The sequence below is a fragment of the Sorex araneus genome, chromosome 3, assembly GCF_027595985.1.
Source record: "Sorex araneus isolate mSorAra2 chromosome 3, mSorAra2.pri, whole genome shotgun sequence".
Classification (NCBI taxonomy): Eukaryota; Metazoa; Chordata; class Mammalia; order Eulipotyphla; family Soricidae; genus Sorex; species Sorex araneus.
The window spans coordinates 65069707-65086791 of NC_073304.1; the positions used below are offsets into that span (position 1 = coordinate 65069707).

At 41.0% G+C, this 17085-nt stretch overlaps 1 protein-coding gene and 1 pseudogene across 3 annotated transcripts in view; one reads left to right on the forward strand and one right to left on the reverse strand.

Annotated features, from left to right (window-relative positions):
* The window catches only part of LOC129403315 (uncharacterized), a 637601-nt pseudogene that overhangs the window by 332076 nt on the left and 288440 nt on the right, over positions 1-17085 (forward strand).
* AKAP6 (A-kinase anchoring protein 6) overlaps positions 1-17085 on the reverse strand; it is a 520466-nt gene that overhangs the window by 252462 nt on the left and 250919 nt on the right. For all 3 annotated transcript variants that reach the window (XM_055130131.1, XM_055130130.1, XM_004612112.2), the window contains one exon: positions 7436-7558. In XM_055130131.1, coding sequence (XP_054986106.1) covers positions 7436-7558 — 123 coding nt within the window. The remainder of the gene's footprint in view (positions 1-7435; positions 7559-17085) is intronic.

The following is a 17085-nucleotide window of genomic DNA, read 5'->3' on the forward strand; positions in this document are numbered from 1 at the left end:
AAAAATAAATATTCTTCAGTTTCAAAACAAAATAAAACATCTCCATTTCCATCAGGCAAACCTACCTGGGCCATACCAGATGGCTAAGCAAACCTACCTGACTTGACCGTAAATGTCTGCCTGGCTCTTCTCTATGCAAGCCAATAAATCATAAATGCCCCATAAGTTCTAAACACGTCACTTCTTTATTTACCTATTTATTTTGCTTTTTGGACCAAACCCATCTGTGCTCCTGGCTCTACACTCAGGGATTACTCCTGGTGGGGCTCAAGGGACCATGTGGGATGCTGGCAATCCTATCCAGGTTAGCCGTACGGAAGGCAAGCTCCCTACTCACTTTACTATCACTCCAGTCCCATTTTTTTAACCTTCCCTTTTTGGAAAAATAATAAATAAAACTTTTCTCTGTGTTCCAAACAGTACTTTGTATATTCTACAATATAAAATTAAAATTAAATTAAAATTAAATGAAAGTAAAATTCTGTAAGAATTTTATTGATTAAATTGTTACTTTTGTCATTGATTAGTCTGTAGACAATTAAATGCAATCCATGATCTACTTCTTTTAGATTGTAAGCCACTGGGAGAGAGAGAGGTCAAACTTGCTCTCATTCAAAGTGCCTGAGATCTATCTGGCATTCACAGGTGCTTAATATATATGAACTCAATCCATCCCCACGGGTGGAATAGAATCTTTATATAATTCTATTGATAATAGAATTCTTTATCAAATAGTATTAAGAATGCTTTTTTACCAAGGCTTGATGTGATTGTTAGTGCTTGTCCAACATGGTAAGTCAAGTACTATGTATAAAAACTTTTCACCAAAGTTAAAGAACCAAATTTATGCTTTGGTTCTTTTTTCCTAATTCTTTACAGCTCTCTAGTGTCAGTTTGACTTTGTTTCCTCCTATTGAACACTCTGATTGGCTACAGATAAAAGAACTTCTGGTTTGTTTTCCTGACTACAGATAAAAGAATTTCTGATTTGATTTACTTAGTTGATTGCATATAAAATGATGCCATTTGGTGAGCCGGGCATGCATTAAGAACTACTTGAAAGATCAAAGGTATCTTTTCAGGAGCAAATGGATATGAAATGAAATATTTGGAGGGGATTGTTACTGGCATGTTCTACTGCTTTAGTCTAAAGAACTCTTGTGGATACTATAAGTTCTCCTAATAGGAAAAAAATCTTCTGCCCCTGTGCCAGGCTGTCTTCACAGGGACCCCCTCGGAGCAGGGGTGGAGGGCAGGTTGAGTTTCCCTCCCCACCCCAAGCAGAACCTCAACATCCAAAAACCTCCAGAACCCAGCCAGAGCCATGCTCAAGGCTACTCACCACACACTCAGATAAGCCTCATACATGAAGGAACCGACAGAGGAACTCAGGTATGCGGGACCCAGGGCTGAGATCTCCAAGCCTGCTCAGATGGGGACTGGGCCTCCTCTGCCCAGGTCCCCCATTTTTCAGTAGCTTGGCAGTCACACCACAAACTGAACCCTGGCACCATGTAATCTCATTAACGGCCAAGATCCAGAGACTATAAAACAAAGTTCCCGGAATGAGCAATGCAGAATCTTGCATGGCAGAGCCTGGCAAACTACCTGTGGCATATTCGATATGCCAAAAACAGTAACAATAATGAAATTCATCCCCCTGATCCTGAATGCAACAGGGACGAATAGAGACGTTACTGGCACCCGCTCGAGCAAATTGATGAGCAACAGGACAACAGTGATACAGTGAATAGAAAAACATATATACAACTTCTTTACCAAAAACTATACATGATGCTGCAACTCATATATAGTTTTTGGTGACATTTTATTCTTTTGTCAACAAAATGATAATGAAAGAAACAACCTAAATTCCATCAATAGGTTATTTGATAAACAAATAATGACTTAGCTATGCAATGAAATATTACTAAGCAAGGAAAAGGAATAAAAGACACATTGACATAAACTAAGTATACTGAATGACAGTAATCTGATCTCTCTGAAAAATACACTGCTTTGATTCCTTTTGAAAGTGAAAAAGCAGGGCTGGAGCGATAGCACAGCGGCTGACCCGGGTTCAATTCCCAGTATCCCATATGGTTCCCTGAGCACCTCCAGGGGTAATTCCTGAGTGCAGAGCCAGGAGTAATCCCCGTGCATCACCGGGTGTGACCCAGAAAAAAAAAAGAAAAGAAAAGAAAAGAAAAAGCAGATCAGTGATTGTGTAGAGATGCAGCAGGGCAAAAAGAAAAGTATTACAGTATTTGGGGGTGTGATGAGTATGTTCATGATCCTGAATATGGTGATGGTTACATGAAGTGTAAACATTTGTCAAAGTTTATAAAATTGTATACCTTAAATATGTGTAATATATTATGTATTATGTGTTAATTATACCTTGGAGGTGTAAAAAATAGAGCTCAGTAAAAAGCGAGTCTGTCCAAAATATATATAGATATCTTTCTATTCATGTATCTATCTACCTATCTAGCTATACATGCATACAGTGCTATTTTAAAACAGTTTTGAAGAGGAATGTTCAATATGTTCAATAGTCACCAAATACCTTTATAGAATGACATTTTCAGTAAAATGTCATTTTCTAGAAAGAGAGGAATTGTATTTTTGAAAGGAGCAGCCAGGTTGCAAGAAGATGATTAATTATCATGGAAAATCATTGATGTATCATTGCAATTTCACAGTATTTCTTACAGTTAAAATAAATCTCCTTCATATTTTTCGGAAAGGTATTGTAAAGCATTAATTGATTTGTGTTGGTAAAAACCCTTGGTTACCATCATGGAAAATAATTGAATTAAGTACCAAAATATAGATGTATAACTTTGCTATTTTTTTTTAATATTTTCTTTGTAATAAATGTTGCAGGGTTCCAACTATCCTAACACATTATTAAACCCATGGAGACACCCATGGAGATGATTTGGGCTAGTCCCACTGATGACTTAATGTAAAATTATAGGACCTATAGAGTTAAAATAAAGAAACTTGTGTAGCTATCTGTATATACTGAGTAATTTTGTAAATGCCATTTACCTACACATTAATCAGCAGTAATTATTTGCACAGAAAGCTTTAAAGACCATAAATCCTTTGACTTAGAGGTTTACTTTATTTATGAGTAAGTAGAATAACCTTTGCTTTCTTTTAAGAATGACTTAATACTCCTTCAACACCACAGTAAAGGACATAAAATAGAAATGTACAAATAACAGCACTGATCAGGAGAGACAGTAAAGATGCTTATGCCGACAAAGTGACTCAGAGTTTATTTGAAGGATGCCTAAATAACAGTCAGTAACTAGATCACAGGGACAGTATGCAGTGAAGCAGTGATTCCATAATTGGCCCTAAGTATCACTCAACAGTGGTCCAGCATGCTAGACCTTAGTAATCCTTAAATAATAGCAATCATAATTTCAGAAGTAAAATTTGAGAGTGTAACAACATGCAATTTTTATGAGTCTGGATATCACAGATCCTCACTATTCACAAAGCAGAGGTAAAAATACTTCTATGCGATCTCTATTCCAAACAGAGCAATCAGATATGAAAAGAACCCTCATCTACTCTTGGGGGAACTGTCATCTGTTCAGTCTCTATGGGAAACAGTACGGAGACTCCTCAGACAATTAAGACTAGAGCTGCCATGTGACCCAGAGATTCCACTTCTTGGCATCCACTCCAAGAGGACAAAAATATTGATCTAAAAAATGGCATTTAATACCTGTACTGCATACCACCACACCCAAAAGGAGAGAGAGTCCAAGGAAATGCACCTGCCACAGAGGTGGGAGGTTGTGGGAGAATGGGGTGGGGATGGTGGGAGGGATACTGGGAAATTGGAGGTGGAGAATGGGCCCTGGTGGAGGGATGGGTACTCAATCATTGTACGACAGAAACGTAAACACAAAAGTTTGTAAGTCTGTAATTGTACCTCATGGTGATTCACTAAATAAGTAAATAAATAAATAAATTGCACCTTTGTGCTCTCTACAGCACTACCCAAAATAGTTAAGATCTGGAAATAATCCATGTGTCTGACAACAAATGAATGAATAAAGAAATTATTGTATTTAAGAATTATTGTATTCAATATGCATACATAAAGTATTTGTATACATATATATGTACTCCACATATGTTTACCAGAGCTAGATACATATATACATATATATATACACACACATACATATGTATACATATATAAACCCATGGAGTATGGCTCAGCTTTGAGAAAAGATGAAATCTTGCCATTTTCTACAACTTGGATGGATCTGGAGTGTATTGTGCTGAGCAACATGAGTCAGGGAGAAGGACAAATGTCTAATGGTCTCAGTCATGTAGAGAAACAAAGTATGGGAATAAATCATGTCAGTGATAACAGATTCTGAGAGTCTGCCTATAGAAATGAAGTTACTAAGTGTGGGATACAGGGCTAAGAGAGGACCTACCAACAGTGGTAAGGGGATGCTGATACCCCAAGAGTGTGGTGTAGAAACATTTTATTACTGAAACATTAATAATATTATTATTCATATGGTCATCATCATCATCATTGTCCCGTTGATTGTCAATTTTCTCGAGCGGTCTCAGAAATGTCTCCATTCGTCCTACCCGAGATTTTAGAAGCCTCTCTTTATTCGTCCTTCCCAATGGTGCCACATTGGAGGCTCTTTCAGGGTCAGGGGAATGAGACCCATCATTGTTACTGGTTCTGGCATATGAATACACCACGGGGAGCTTGTATGGTGACTAATAAAAATATATAATAATAATAAGATACAGTTATTGGGAAAACTAATTCAAGGAAGTGTTAAACATTTTGCAGAAGCAAGGAGCTACATATTTTAAGAAGGATTCTTAGTTGTGGATTAGGAATCCACAGCAAAGGGGAAGTGATTTCTGCACTTTGATGAGAATGTTACAATAAAGCAGGTAGAGACACCTTCTAAAATAAAAAGTTCTGCCATTTATAAGACTAGAAGATAATTATCACAAACCACATTGGCAAATGAAATTTAAATGTAATTATAATGTAGCACTGTAGCACTGTCGCCAGTTGTTCATCAACTTGCTCAAGCGTGCACCAGTAACGTCTCTATTGTGAGACTTATTACTGTTTTGGGCATATCAAATATGCCACGGGGAGCTTTCCAGGCTCTGCCGTGCGGCGAGATACTCTCAGGAACTTGCTGGGCTCTCCAAGAGGGATGGAGGAATTGAACCCGGGTCGAACATGTGCAAGGCAACCGCCCTACCCGCTGCGCTATAACGATAATATAAAAATCATAATTATAATTTAAAATTCATTTTCTCAATTGCTTTAGACACATTTCAAGTGCTCCTTAGATCCATGTGGTCTGCTGCTCCTGAACTAGGCAGTGGACCAAAAAACAGAAAGTTCTAGCATTGCATAGCTCTAGAACACACTAGGCTAGAACAGAAACTAATCTAGGAGTGTCAAGTAAGCAACCTAACAAGTGGGTTCGAAGACAGAAGTGATACTGGTACAAAAGGCCTGTATCACTCAGCTTCCAAAGAGAAGAGAGATCTTGGTTCACAGCCTGGTTTTCAATAAATAGATAACAGTGCCTTTTATGTCCTCATGCCCTCTGAGACCTCAAAAACTAAATGTGTGTTTTCCATAAAATATTAAATCAAGAGAAATTAAGACAGCACACTTAATGTGAAATAAAGTTCATATACTCCTGTTTAAACACAGATTAGAATTTCTGTCAGAACAATGCCAGTGAAAAGTTGACATTCTAATTAATACAATTTACATTATAAAGCACTGAATATCGTTATCTTGCTATTATGAAATGCCCTCTTAAAAAAAATAATCAAGGTTCTACTCAACAGGGAATCGAGTACTGAGGGCAGTATTTAAAATCCATGTACAAGAAAGGTGGTTAGGTCACTGGCACTTTTACACTCCATCAACCCAGGTCTCTCTAAAAGGGAAATATATACTCATCCTTCACCACAATTTTATCATTCTTTATCATACAAAATTCTATTTACAGGCAGCAAAAAGATTTTTAGGCTGTTTTTTCTTACAGTGTATTAAAACCTCTCCCTTCCTCCCTCCCTCCTTCCTTCTCTCCTTCCCTCCCTCCCTCCCTCCCTCCCTCCCTCCCTCCCTCTCTTCCTTCCTTCCTTCCTTCCTTCCTTCCTTCCTTCCTTCCTTCCTTCCTTCCTTCCTTCCTTCCTTCCTTCCTTCTCTACTTCCCTCCTTCCTTCCCTCCATCTGTCCTTCCCTCCCTCCTTTCCTCTGTCTATCCTTCCCTCCTTCCATCCTTCTTTACCTTCTCTTAACTCTCCATCACAGGAAACAGTTCTGAACACCCTGTAAACTCACTCACAAGTAGGGCTCCCACACCATGTTTTCAATCCAAATTCTGGATGTGTAAAAGGGGCAGAAAACCAACCCCACAGTTGGGTGCTCAAGGATTCATGTTCATTGCCTTTGTCAATTTTATGCTATCAGTGAAAGGAATAAAGATGAGATCCTTAAAGCCTGACTTTTTCCTTTCCTATGACAACGTGCTTTTCCTTCATGCTTTATCACACTCTGCTACTTGGTCTCCACCCCTTCATAATTGATATCGGCCATTTGAAGCATTTAGGAAAAGCCCCATGAGGTTCATCAAATGTCCCCAGTTATAATTCTTGCTTCTCGCATGTTCAGAAGCATATTCATCCGGTGTTTTCTATGTCCCTCCATGGTTCTCCCTGTGCTCTGGGACGAGTGTAATGACAGTTGTATTAATTATGTGCTGAAAAACCCACAGCAAAAATGATAGAGCTCGTCATTTTAAATATTTTATTAAAATAACCCAGTGTAAAACAGATAAAGTAGACCCTCTTGATAATGAGAAGTTCATTAATTTTACAAGAATTCTAGAAAGCAGAGAATGGTCATCAAAATGATCTCTTTTACTTATTTATTCTTTGAGGAGAGAAGCTTTCAGGGTTACTTTAAAGAGCAAGGGCACTGCAGAATTTCCTAAGATATTCTTAAAATATGACTTTGAGGGAAAAGAGGGAAAAATTTGAAAGAAAAAAAACAGCTTGAAAATATGGAAGATTCATATTTCACAGCATTACCTTTAATATATGTGAGATATTAGCTTCTGCATCTGCTTTATTAAATCCATCCCAGGGCCTAGGATGTAGCTCATGTGATAAGGACAACACTTTTGAGTTTCTGGGTTTAATCCCTGTGCCAGGGTATGACCCTGATGGCCCTCGGTATCACAGCCCTGGTGCAATCCCGCCACAATAAATTAAAACAATGTTTCATTATCACATAGCATTTTCTGATCAAGAAAATTGTATTCTCCATAAACAACCGAGCAGAACATTGGAATCCTTCCATTCTTAATAGCAAAAACAGAGTCTTGCCTACCAAGTGAGTCTCCAGGTAGAGTTTAAGGCTATCCGTCTCTGCTTTGGGGGGAGTCCAGTTCTCAGTCGTTTCCATGGCTTTGTTTAACCATTGGATAAATTCATCCAACTTGTTTACAAATCCCTGGTGACAGGAAAGAGGGGGAGAAAAGAACAAGAAAAGCGTGTTAGTTGGTTCTTTCTGAAAGTCAGTCGAAAGAATACTAAGTCTCACCCATGATATAAATAATATTACCGAACTCCCACCCTTGTTCCAAACTATAGCACAGAATTCCCAGAATCTGTACTCTATCAGAATGGAAAGGAATGGTGTCCTCCAGTTGTTTTTTTTTTCCTAAGAAAACTTTTCTGAGGAATCCAGACAGGATGGCAAAGCATTATCATTGTAAAGGTAATACCAAATCATCAAAGTACTTCTGGGGTCTGGGAAGAGATCCTTCGCTACCATCATGTCAGTGTTAGCAACTGGCTGGCTCCAGGGCATAGCGCATTTCAGGGAGTCAATGTTCTTTACTCAAAAGCAGAACCCTATGCATCTGAGTCGCTGTAACTGAACTAGAAACCCAGTTATAAATTGGCAGTGTGTTTAAAGGAACTTAGATGAGTTCTGACAAACAACACGTCTGTGGCTGAGCCAGGGTTCAGAGAAGCAAGGAAGGGTCAGATGGGACCAAGGATCAGAAGCAAATACCTGACTCTGGCGTGTCTCTACCACAAAGATACACGTTCTTGACTCAGAAACACAATTTAGGATATTTTTTTAATTTTTCATTAGTGGTTATAAAAAATTTTCGACCACCTAAAAGAACACATCTGTAGAAATGGAAAATATCTGAAAGCAATGAAAGTCCATTTATATGAATCTGTGAAGGAAGCAGGAAGGGGGAGGGGGGACCTGCATTCCATCACCAGGTAAGCAGCACCACCTGGTGGCCTAAAGGAGTAATGGCAAGCATCCAGACGTATTCCTCAAGACAGCGGAAGCCAGTTCCCATGTGAAACTTACTCGTTCGTCAGCACTGCATTTTGATTAATTTTGATAAATATTTTTAATGCTCCAATGAATGTCTCATGAGGATGGGGTGAAACATATGTAAATTCATTTAAAGTTTCTACTAGGTAATAACTTTAAGAGTCATAATCCTTTCAATCAAGTACTTGGTTGGGTTATGAACAAAATTTTATAAGGAAATGGGAACAAGGAGAGTGGTAAAGAGAAAGGAAGATAAACTCAGATATATTTTCCCATCTGCCAAAAGGAGCAGAAGAGACATGGCCAACAAGTTTGGGGAGGGGGAGTTTTGTGAACTGTCTGTCACCCAATAGAGCCGTGACTCAGACACTTTCCCACACTCATTCCTAAACGTTACCCAAAGCTTTCCCCATAGGAGACAGCGCCAAGTGTCAAAAGTGTAATCACACCTGGCCACCACACCAGGGATCTTCTTCAGTGGCTTATTAAATGTACCCTATTTGGGCAGTTTTGGTAAAACCATTAAGAAGTGTGGTGTTAGGGCTGGAGCAGGCACTGAAAGGAGAGAAGCATCATGTGAGCGTCCTGTAACTTGGACATGCCCTGCACAACTGCAAAGAGCTGACCGACCCCCTGGGCTGACTGGACTGTGGGCAGGACTAGGACTGTTCCAGATGTTCACTCTGATTTGATGCTAACCACAGATACTTAAAGAAATGCATGACTAAAAATTAGCGTGACCAGAAATGAGGGCATGGCTTGTTTGAATTCAAGTCCTAGTTCTTGATATCTCCTAAGTGAATTTTTCAAAAAAACAGACAACTAAGAGAACTTTCACTGACCAAAGGGATTTATAGATGTAGCATCTATATACCCTGATCAGAAAAACAGTCTGAGTGAAAATTGTGAGATGAACATTATTTATATTATTAAATAGTATTTATATTAACTTTGTACTCAAGCTGCTATATCTGTGTGTATCTCTGTGTGTATGTACAAAACACACACGTACTCCAAATTAACTTTTGGGGACAAAAGTTAATTCATGAATTAAATTATTTTGTAAGCAGATTATTAAATCCAAGAATACAAATACTAAAATATTTTTGAAATTTTACCAGTTATAGACCATTTATTGTCATCTTTAAAACAAACCCAAGTAAATGATACAATGTGAGTGTGTGTGAGAGAAAGAGGGAAGGAGAGAGAGAGAGAGAGAGAGAGAGAGAGAGAGAGAGAGAGAGAAAGAGAGAGAGATTGCATGAGTATCTCATCACAAAAGGTGAAATCTAAGACAGAGTTAAAACTTGTATCTGATTTCCTAATAAAGCTTCTGACTGCAGTTAGCTATAGCCCATTAGATGCATATTAGGTCAAGCCCATAGATCCTGGTGAGACTTTCTGGATGATCTCTCCAGGGGGCCAGACAAATTGCAAAACCAAGATTGTCAATAGAGATTAAACGGAATTGGTCCCAGGCTTCTGGCCAGGTGTCCTCTGAATTATATCCCATCTCCACCAGTTTTTAGTTGCTATGGATTTTCTCTTCTTGCCAGTACTGAAAATGTTTAATCAATCACAACAGAAACACAAGACATTCCTGTGTTTGTAACTTGTAATTAAAGTTAAGCACTGCTCCCTTTTAGGGAGCTCTTAGCTTCCCACCTCCCCATTACCACTATGTGTGGTCAATAGCATACAAGAATACAAACGGAAATCATGAAAGCAAATGAAATGAAGCTACTGGGGTTGCAATGATAGTCAGAAGGAAGACCTTTTCCTTGCATGTGGCTGCAACCTTGGTTTGATGCCTGGAACCCCATATGGTCCCCCAGCCTGCAAGGAGTGATCCCTAAGTATAGATCCAGGAGTAAGCCCTGAGTACCTCGAGGTCTGGCCCATAATTGGAAAATAAAAAGAGAGAGAAACTAGAGTCCATCCAACTCTTGAAATTTTTAGTGCCTATTTCCACCTCTCCCAGACCCTTATATGGGGACTGTCACTAGTGTTCCAAGTAGTGAGCACTGTACCTTGTATATGCTTCTAGAAGATCAAATAAACTCCAATGAACCTCAAAGAGGCCTATAAGACTCAGATGCTTTCCAACGCCCCATACTTTCCAACACCGGCAATAAAAGGCACAGGAATGTACATTCCACCCTTTGCAGCAGGTAGAATTACAAATCCTGGGAAGTTTAAGTTTAGCTTCCACTGTCCATTGCCATTGTGTCTGTGTTCTCTGTCAAGTCACTTTCTCCACCTGTTTTCCTCCTACCCTGGTCTGCTTGTTCATTCTTCCATTGCCTTGCTGGGCCTCCCTGCCAGACACTCCAGGAACATGCTGACCTGCCCACAGGCTCAGTCTTCCCAGACCTCAACTTCACAGCGACCTCTCTGCCATCTGATCCAGGCACGGTTGAAAATGTTTGTTTGGAGTAAACTAGAATTCAGCCTTCAGGAAAAAAAAAAAAGAAATCCTGGTCCTCAAGCTTAGGAGGAAAGCAACACATCCCACTCTCAAGTTATTTGCATTTTGAAAGTTCCTTGCTGAAGAGTTTTTAGAAAATTTTACTTTTAAACTTTCTAGAGCATCAATCTTCTTGAAGACTGAGAAAGGGAATGAAAGCTCATGCAAATGTGCAAGTGCAAATTTGTGGAAAAAAAAAAAAACATCTGCTGGAGCCCTCGGGTAGGTTACATATATTTGAAGGCTATATTTGCCTGGGAAAACGTACAGTCCAATATTGTAAATAGCTACACTCTCACACCGGTTAAGATGATGCAGAGCTGGGCGGAGAAGATGGAGATGGAGAACAGGCTTTCCATGAGAAAACACTGCATAGTCCTCTGAGCACTGGCCCGAGGAAGCCTCCAGCACAACTAGATGTGGCCACACTATTAAAATATATATGCATCTGGCAGGCGCCATCTTTGAGAATCCTAACCCAGAGGTATTCGATTTCTACACTTGGGGCTCCCAGGGACTCATGGGAAGGGGGTGTAACCGGCACGCCCTCGGCCCAGATAAATTTGGAGCTGCTGAGAGGGAAACGGACTCTCTGCGCCTAAAGACTTTATTTCCAGAGACCTAACACTTTCGGGCATCCAGCGCAGCTTCTAATAACAATGCACTGGGACTGCAAACTGGGATATGAAATTTCTGGTAGAATTTTCCCTGGACTTTATACAGAAATCCAAAACCGCTAGATACTTGACATCTATAATTGTCAGCTATGTGAAACGGTTCCTTTTGAACAGGTCTGACTGGGGGGGGGGGAAACTCCAAGTAATAACAGTAAGTTTTTGTTGAAATATTGAAGGTTATTAATGTAGCATCCACCTCTCTGGACTGTGAACTAAGCAAAAGCCCCACGCCGGCCGTTGCGGCGTGGCATACACCATACTATGAGGCCTGGGATGGGGGATGAGGGTGAAAAAAAAAAAGGGAAAAGGAAAAAGAAAAAAAAAAGAAGAATAGTTATGTACTTGTAGCAGTGGGACTCCATATCTCTTCATTCCCAGCAATGGAAAACTAATTATCAAATGCTTCCTTGGTAGTAGGTCTGTCTCTCTTGGGTGGAAACTCCAACAACTATAGTAAGTTTTGTGTTGAAATATGGAATGTAATCAAGGTAAAGAGCAAATGAAGTGAAATTCATTAGTTATACAGTAGGGGGTAGGGGGTGGGGGCGGGGGGTATACTGGGGTTTTTGGTGGACTATGGGCACTGGTGAAGGGATGGGTGTTTGAATATTGTATAACGGAGACATAAACCTGAGAACTTTGTAACTTTCCACATGGTGATTTAATAAAAAGTTAAAAAAAATTAAAATATATATATATATATGCATCATTTCCTTCATTTTTATACCTGTTTTCCTCCTATCCAAGCAAGCCCTGTTTTAGTTAAGTAGAAACTCAGAGGATGGGGACACAGGATGACAATTGCCCTTTGGCAAGGCCTGGGGGCACCCTGGATAAAAGGGGCCTTTTCAGTGCTGTCTATGGGGGTGGAAAGCAATGACAGAGAGGAGACCACACCCCAGCTGGCAGGCTCTGTGGCGTGGAACACCTGGGGATGACTTTTTATAGAACTGGCTAATTTTTAGACCAAATTGGGACTGAAACTTATTCCTCTGGAAAAGAGGAAAGACTGTCACTAGAACTCAGAGAAGCGGTGCTGAGTCATGTTACAAAGAGAAAACTGAGTATCAGAGAAGGTGAAAGAGCTGGGTTTGAACCCCCAGCTCATTGCAAAGCCTGTTTTTCTGACAGCACGACTCTGTCCCTGAGAAACAGTGCTCCAAGGGACATATGAGCAGTTCCTGGCAAAGAGGCAATTTTTCTTTCCAGACCCTGTCTTGGCACCAAGGTCAAAACTCTTCTATGCTCTTGGTCCTTCCATGTTTGCCACATTCTGTAAATCTTGAAAGGGGCTCTGTGAAGAGGCTAGATACTTTAACAAGAAATCTAAGTGTTTTGTTTGTTTTCTTTTCTTTTCTTTTCTTCTTTTTTTTTTTCTTAGCAAGCAGAAACCACTGTAAAGTGCACTGAAAAATAATACAGGGTAACGGCTCTTGCCTCCCATGGAGCCAGCCCAGAGTCCCTGGCACCATCTATGGTCCCCCCAAGCACTGCCAGGGGTTATTCCTGAGCACAGAGCCAAGAACAGCCCCTGAGTATTGCCAGGAATGGCCAAATAACACTCTCCCCACCGACAAAACATACGCAGATTTCACAAATTTGAGACAGGTTCATTCCTGAATGAATTCATTTGACCAATGTCTCAATTCTGAGGTGAAATTTGATTTAGAGCAGGCAGTTTAGCCAACGACTTACTACTCGTGGTGTTTGTTGTTTGGATGTGTGTGCCCACCCCAAGAAAGACGAGACGTAGTTGAGATCACATTAGCTGCCCTCAGACAAGGATCTGCTGAAGAGCAGCCAGAGAGTAAATTATCTTCACTTCACGAACAAAAACAAACTAACAAAAATAACTGGCCAGTCTCTACTGTTAAAAATATTTTAAATCATGAAAAAAAAAATATTTACTGGGGCCAATGCGATAGGACAGTGGGTAGGGTGTTTGTCTTGCACGCAGATAACCAGGTCCAATTCCCAGTCCCACATATGGTCCCCCAAACTCTGCGAGGAGTGATCCCTCAGAGCAGAGCTAGGAGTAAGTTCTGAGCACTTCTGGGTAGCACTGCACCTGTAGCACTGTAGCACTGTCCTCCTGTTGTTCATTGATTTGCTCGAGCGGGCACTAGTAACGTCTCCATTGTGAAACATGTTGTTACTGTGTTTGGCATATCTAATACGCCATAAGGAGCTTGCCAGCGTCTGCCGTGTGGGCGGGATACTCTCGGTAGCTTGCCGGGCTCTCCAAGGGGGATGGAGGAATTGAAGCCGGGTCGGTCAAATAAATGCCCTCTTGGAGATGGAGCGATAGCACAGCAGGTAGGGCCTTGCACATGGCTGACCTGGGTTCAATTCCTCCATCCCTCTTGGTGCCTGCTCAAGCAAATCGATCAGCAACAGGATGACAGTGCTACTGTCCTCTTTTTTCCACGATTTAAAGACTTGGTGATAAATATTTTTGAATAATGCTAGCTGAAACAATAATAAGTAACCGTAACCATGCCAGGATCTTTTTTAAAGGATTAAGGGATGGAGAAGGGGCTTAAGTGGTACAATGCAGGCCTTGCTGATCCTGGGCTTGATACCTAGCACTGCTAGCCCACAGAGTACCACTGAGTGCGGCTCTAATGATGAACAACAAAAACCCTAAAGGGGTATACAATGCAATAAATCAGCTGCATCTCATAAAGTCCTTATGAGGTGGCTGCTGTGGTGGACCCCATCTTACAGATACGAAGACCAAGGAGCCCTGCCTGGTGGCAGGCAGTTGGAAGGAGACGCACCAAGAACCAATTCACGGCACCCTATGAAATCAGGAAGGCTCTGGGGATCTCACAATATACCTAGGTGCCTGGAGAAAAGAGAAGCTGGAAATCACTTAAATGATGGTCAGGGCGGGGGTGGGGAGAGAGGCTGGACGGAACCCTACAGAAGATCTGGAGATAGAGAGAAGAGAGAGAAAAGGAAAGAGGGAAACTCCTCGTGAGCAGGGAACCAGCAGAAACGGTGTCAAGAGAACAGTTGCCACAACCAGACACAACAGAATTTAATTCTCACAAACAGCCCAAACAGAATGAGTTGCCTAATGGTCTCAAACCTTTTTTTTTTTCTTCATCAATAAGCTAGGACAATATCCATCTGGAGTTTGCTTGATACTTTCAGGAGAAGAAACATTTTCAAGTCCTATGTGAAATAGGATAATAAAACCCCCAAACCCCATTCTTGATCAATCCATTCCTATTTGACTCTTAATCCTGTTCACCCAAAAGTGTGAACCCAGCACTGCAGCAGGTTACCACAGGGGAGTCAGCGGGGGTCAGCCCCACACAGCTGGCCATGGGCAGATCATCAAGGCACCACGTGTCTGGCAAAGGAGAAGGGGGCAGCGATGTTTCCGCCTGGGCTTCGGAGGAGCATCGGCAGGGGCCAGCAGCATAGGAACTTATAGGGGAGCAGGAATTCCCTATCCTCCTCCTCCACCCCCCCCCCCGAACGCCTGGGAAATCACCCTCTCATCCATTACTCACAAGTCTAAGAATCCTCAGACTTAACTTTCCAAAAAGGCACATGCTAGGAGACAGTTTCCTCATGAACAATGAGCATCTAAGTGACTGAGCACCTCTTTCCCCTGGAGGAAGATTAACAGGCTCCAATATTGTTACAATCAGAACTCCCTTTAGAAGCAGGATTATGCATTATGATTTTATATGTGTATCTACCAATATATGCATATATTACTGATACTTCCTCTGTGCTCAATTCTTTTTTAAAAAAAATTTTTAATGAGTCACTGTGAGATACAGTTACAGACTTACAAACTTTCATGATTGCATTTCAGTCTAACAATGATTGAGCACCCATCCCTCCACCAGTGCCCATTCTCCACCATCAATGTTCCCAGTATTCCTCTACCCACCCCAACCCCTCCCCCCGACCTCTGCCTCTGTGGCAGGCACATTCTCTCTTACTCTCTCTTTCCTTTGGTATATCTACACAATGGAATACTATGCAGCTGTTAGAAAAAAAAAACATGAAATTTGCATATAAATGGATCAACGTGGAGAGTATAATGCTAAGTGAAATGAGTCAAAAAGAGAGGGACAGACAGAATGACTGCACTCATTTGTGGAATAAAGTAACATAATATGAGACTAATACATAAGGACAGTAGAAATAAGAGTCAGGAGGATCGCCCCATAGCTTGGAAACCTATCTCATGAGCTGGGGAAAAGGGTATTTGGGATGGAGAAGGGAGCACTAAGTAAATGATGGTTTGAGGGATCGCTCAGAATAGTAGATGCATGCTGAAAGTAGACTATGGACCAAATATGATGACCGCTTGGTACCTGTATTGCAAACCATAACACCGACACTTCCTACCCATTTTCCATAATTACCACACCATATTTGATGTGTAGGCAACAGTAGGCAACAAATCATAGAGAGCAATATATATAGTCCGGTAGCTTGCCGGGCTCTCCAAGAGGTGTGTTTGGAGAGCCCGGCAAACTACCGAGTATCCCACCTGTATGGGCAGAGCCTGGCAAGCTACCCATGGCATATTCAATTTGCCCAAAACAGTAACGATAGGTCTCATTCCCCTGACCCTGAACAAGCCTCCAGTCGTTGGGAAAGACAAATAAGGAGAGGCTGCTAAAATCTCAGGGCTGGGAGGAATAGAGACATTACTGGTGCCTACTCAAGTAAATCAACAAACAACTGGATGACAGTGACACAGACAGTGATACAGTGATAGAGGAAGTGGCTGCAGCATAGTGGAATTACATAATCCATTCAAGGTCATAAAGGTCATAATTCATTCAAGGTCATAAAGCTATTAGTGTTGCCCAAGCTCTGAATTACCACACCTACCCATATGAGTTTGTCAAGAAGGAAAATCAAAGAACTCATCTCCCACTGCTGCCCATTCTTATTTCCCAAGCTTCCATAGATGCCAGATGTTACCATACAAAAACTTATCATTCGATCCTGTTCGTGTTACAGATCCCTCTGCTCATACTCTACGTGCTTTCACTCCTCTTCCTATTTCTTTATCTATTTTTATTTTGGTTTTCTTGTTTGGGGGCCACACCTGTCTGTGCTCAGGGCATCCTCCCATTTGCAAGACAAGCCATACCTCTACTCTCTCTTGGGCCCTCCGCTTTCTCATTTTTTCTGTTTCTTAAATTTTTTATTTTTTATTAATTTACTGTGAGATAAACAGTTACAAAGTTGTCCAGACTGGGTTTCAGTTATACAATTGTTCCAACACCCATCCCTTTCTTGACTCCTGTTTCTCTTTTGTCTTTTTCTTCTCTTTCCTCTTTTCTTAGCTCTCACCTTCTCTTCTCCCACTTCTCCTCTTTTTCTCTCTTCCCTTCCTTCCTTCCATTCTGTCACCTCTTTCCTTGTCTTGGCTCCTCAGCCCTTGTTCTACATCTCAAAGTTCCTCTGATTGTTTGGGGGCCAGTTAATCATTTTCAATAGACAGCATTTCTAAACATGTCCATAAAGTTTTCATGACAAGGGCGGGCTTC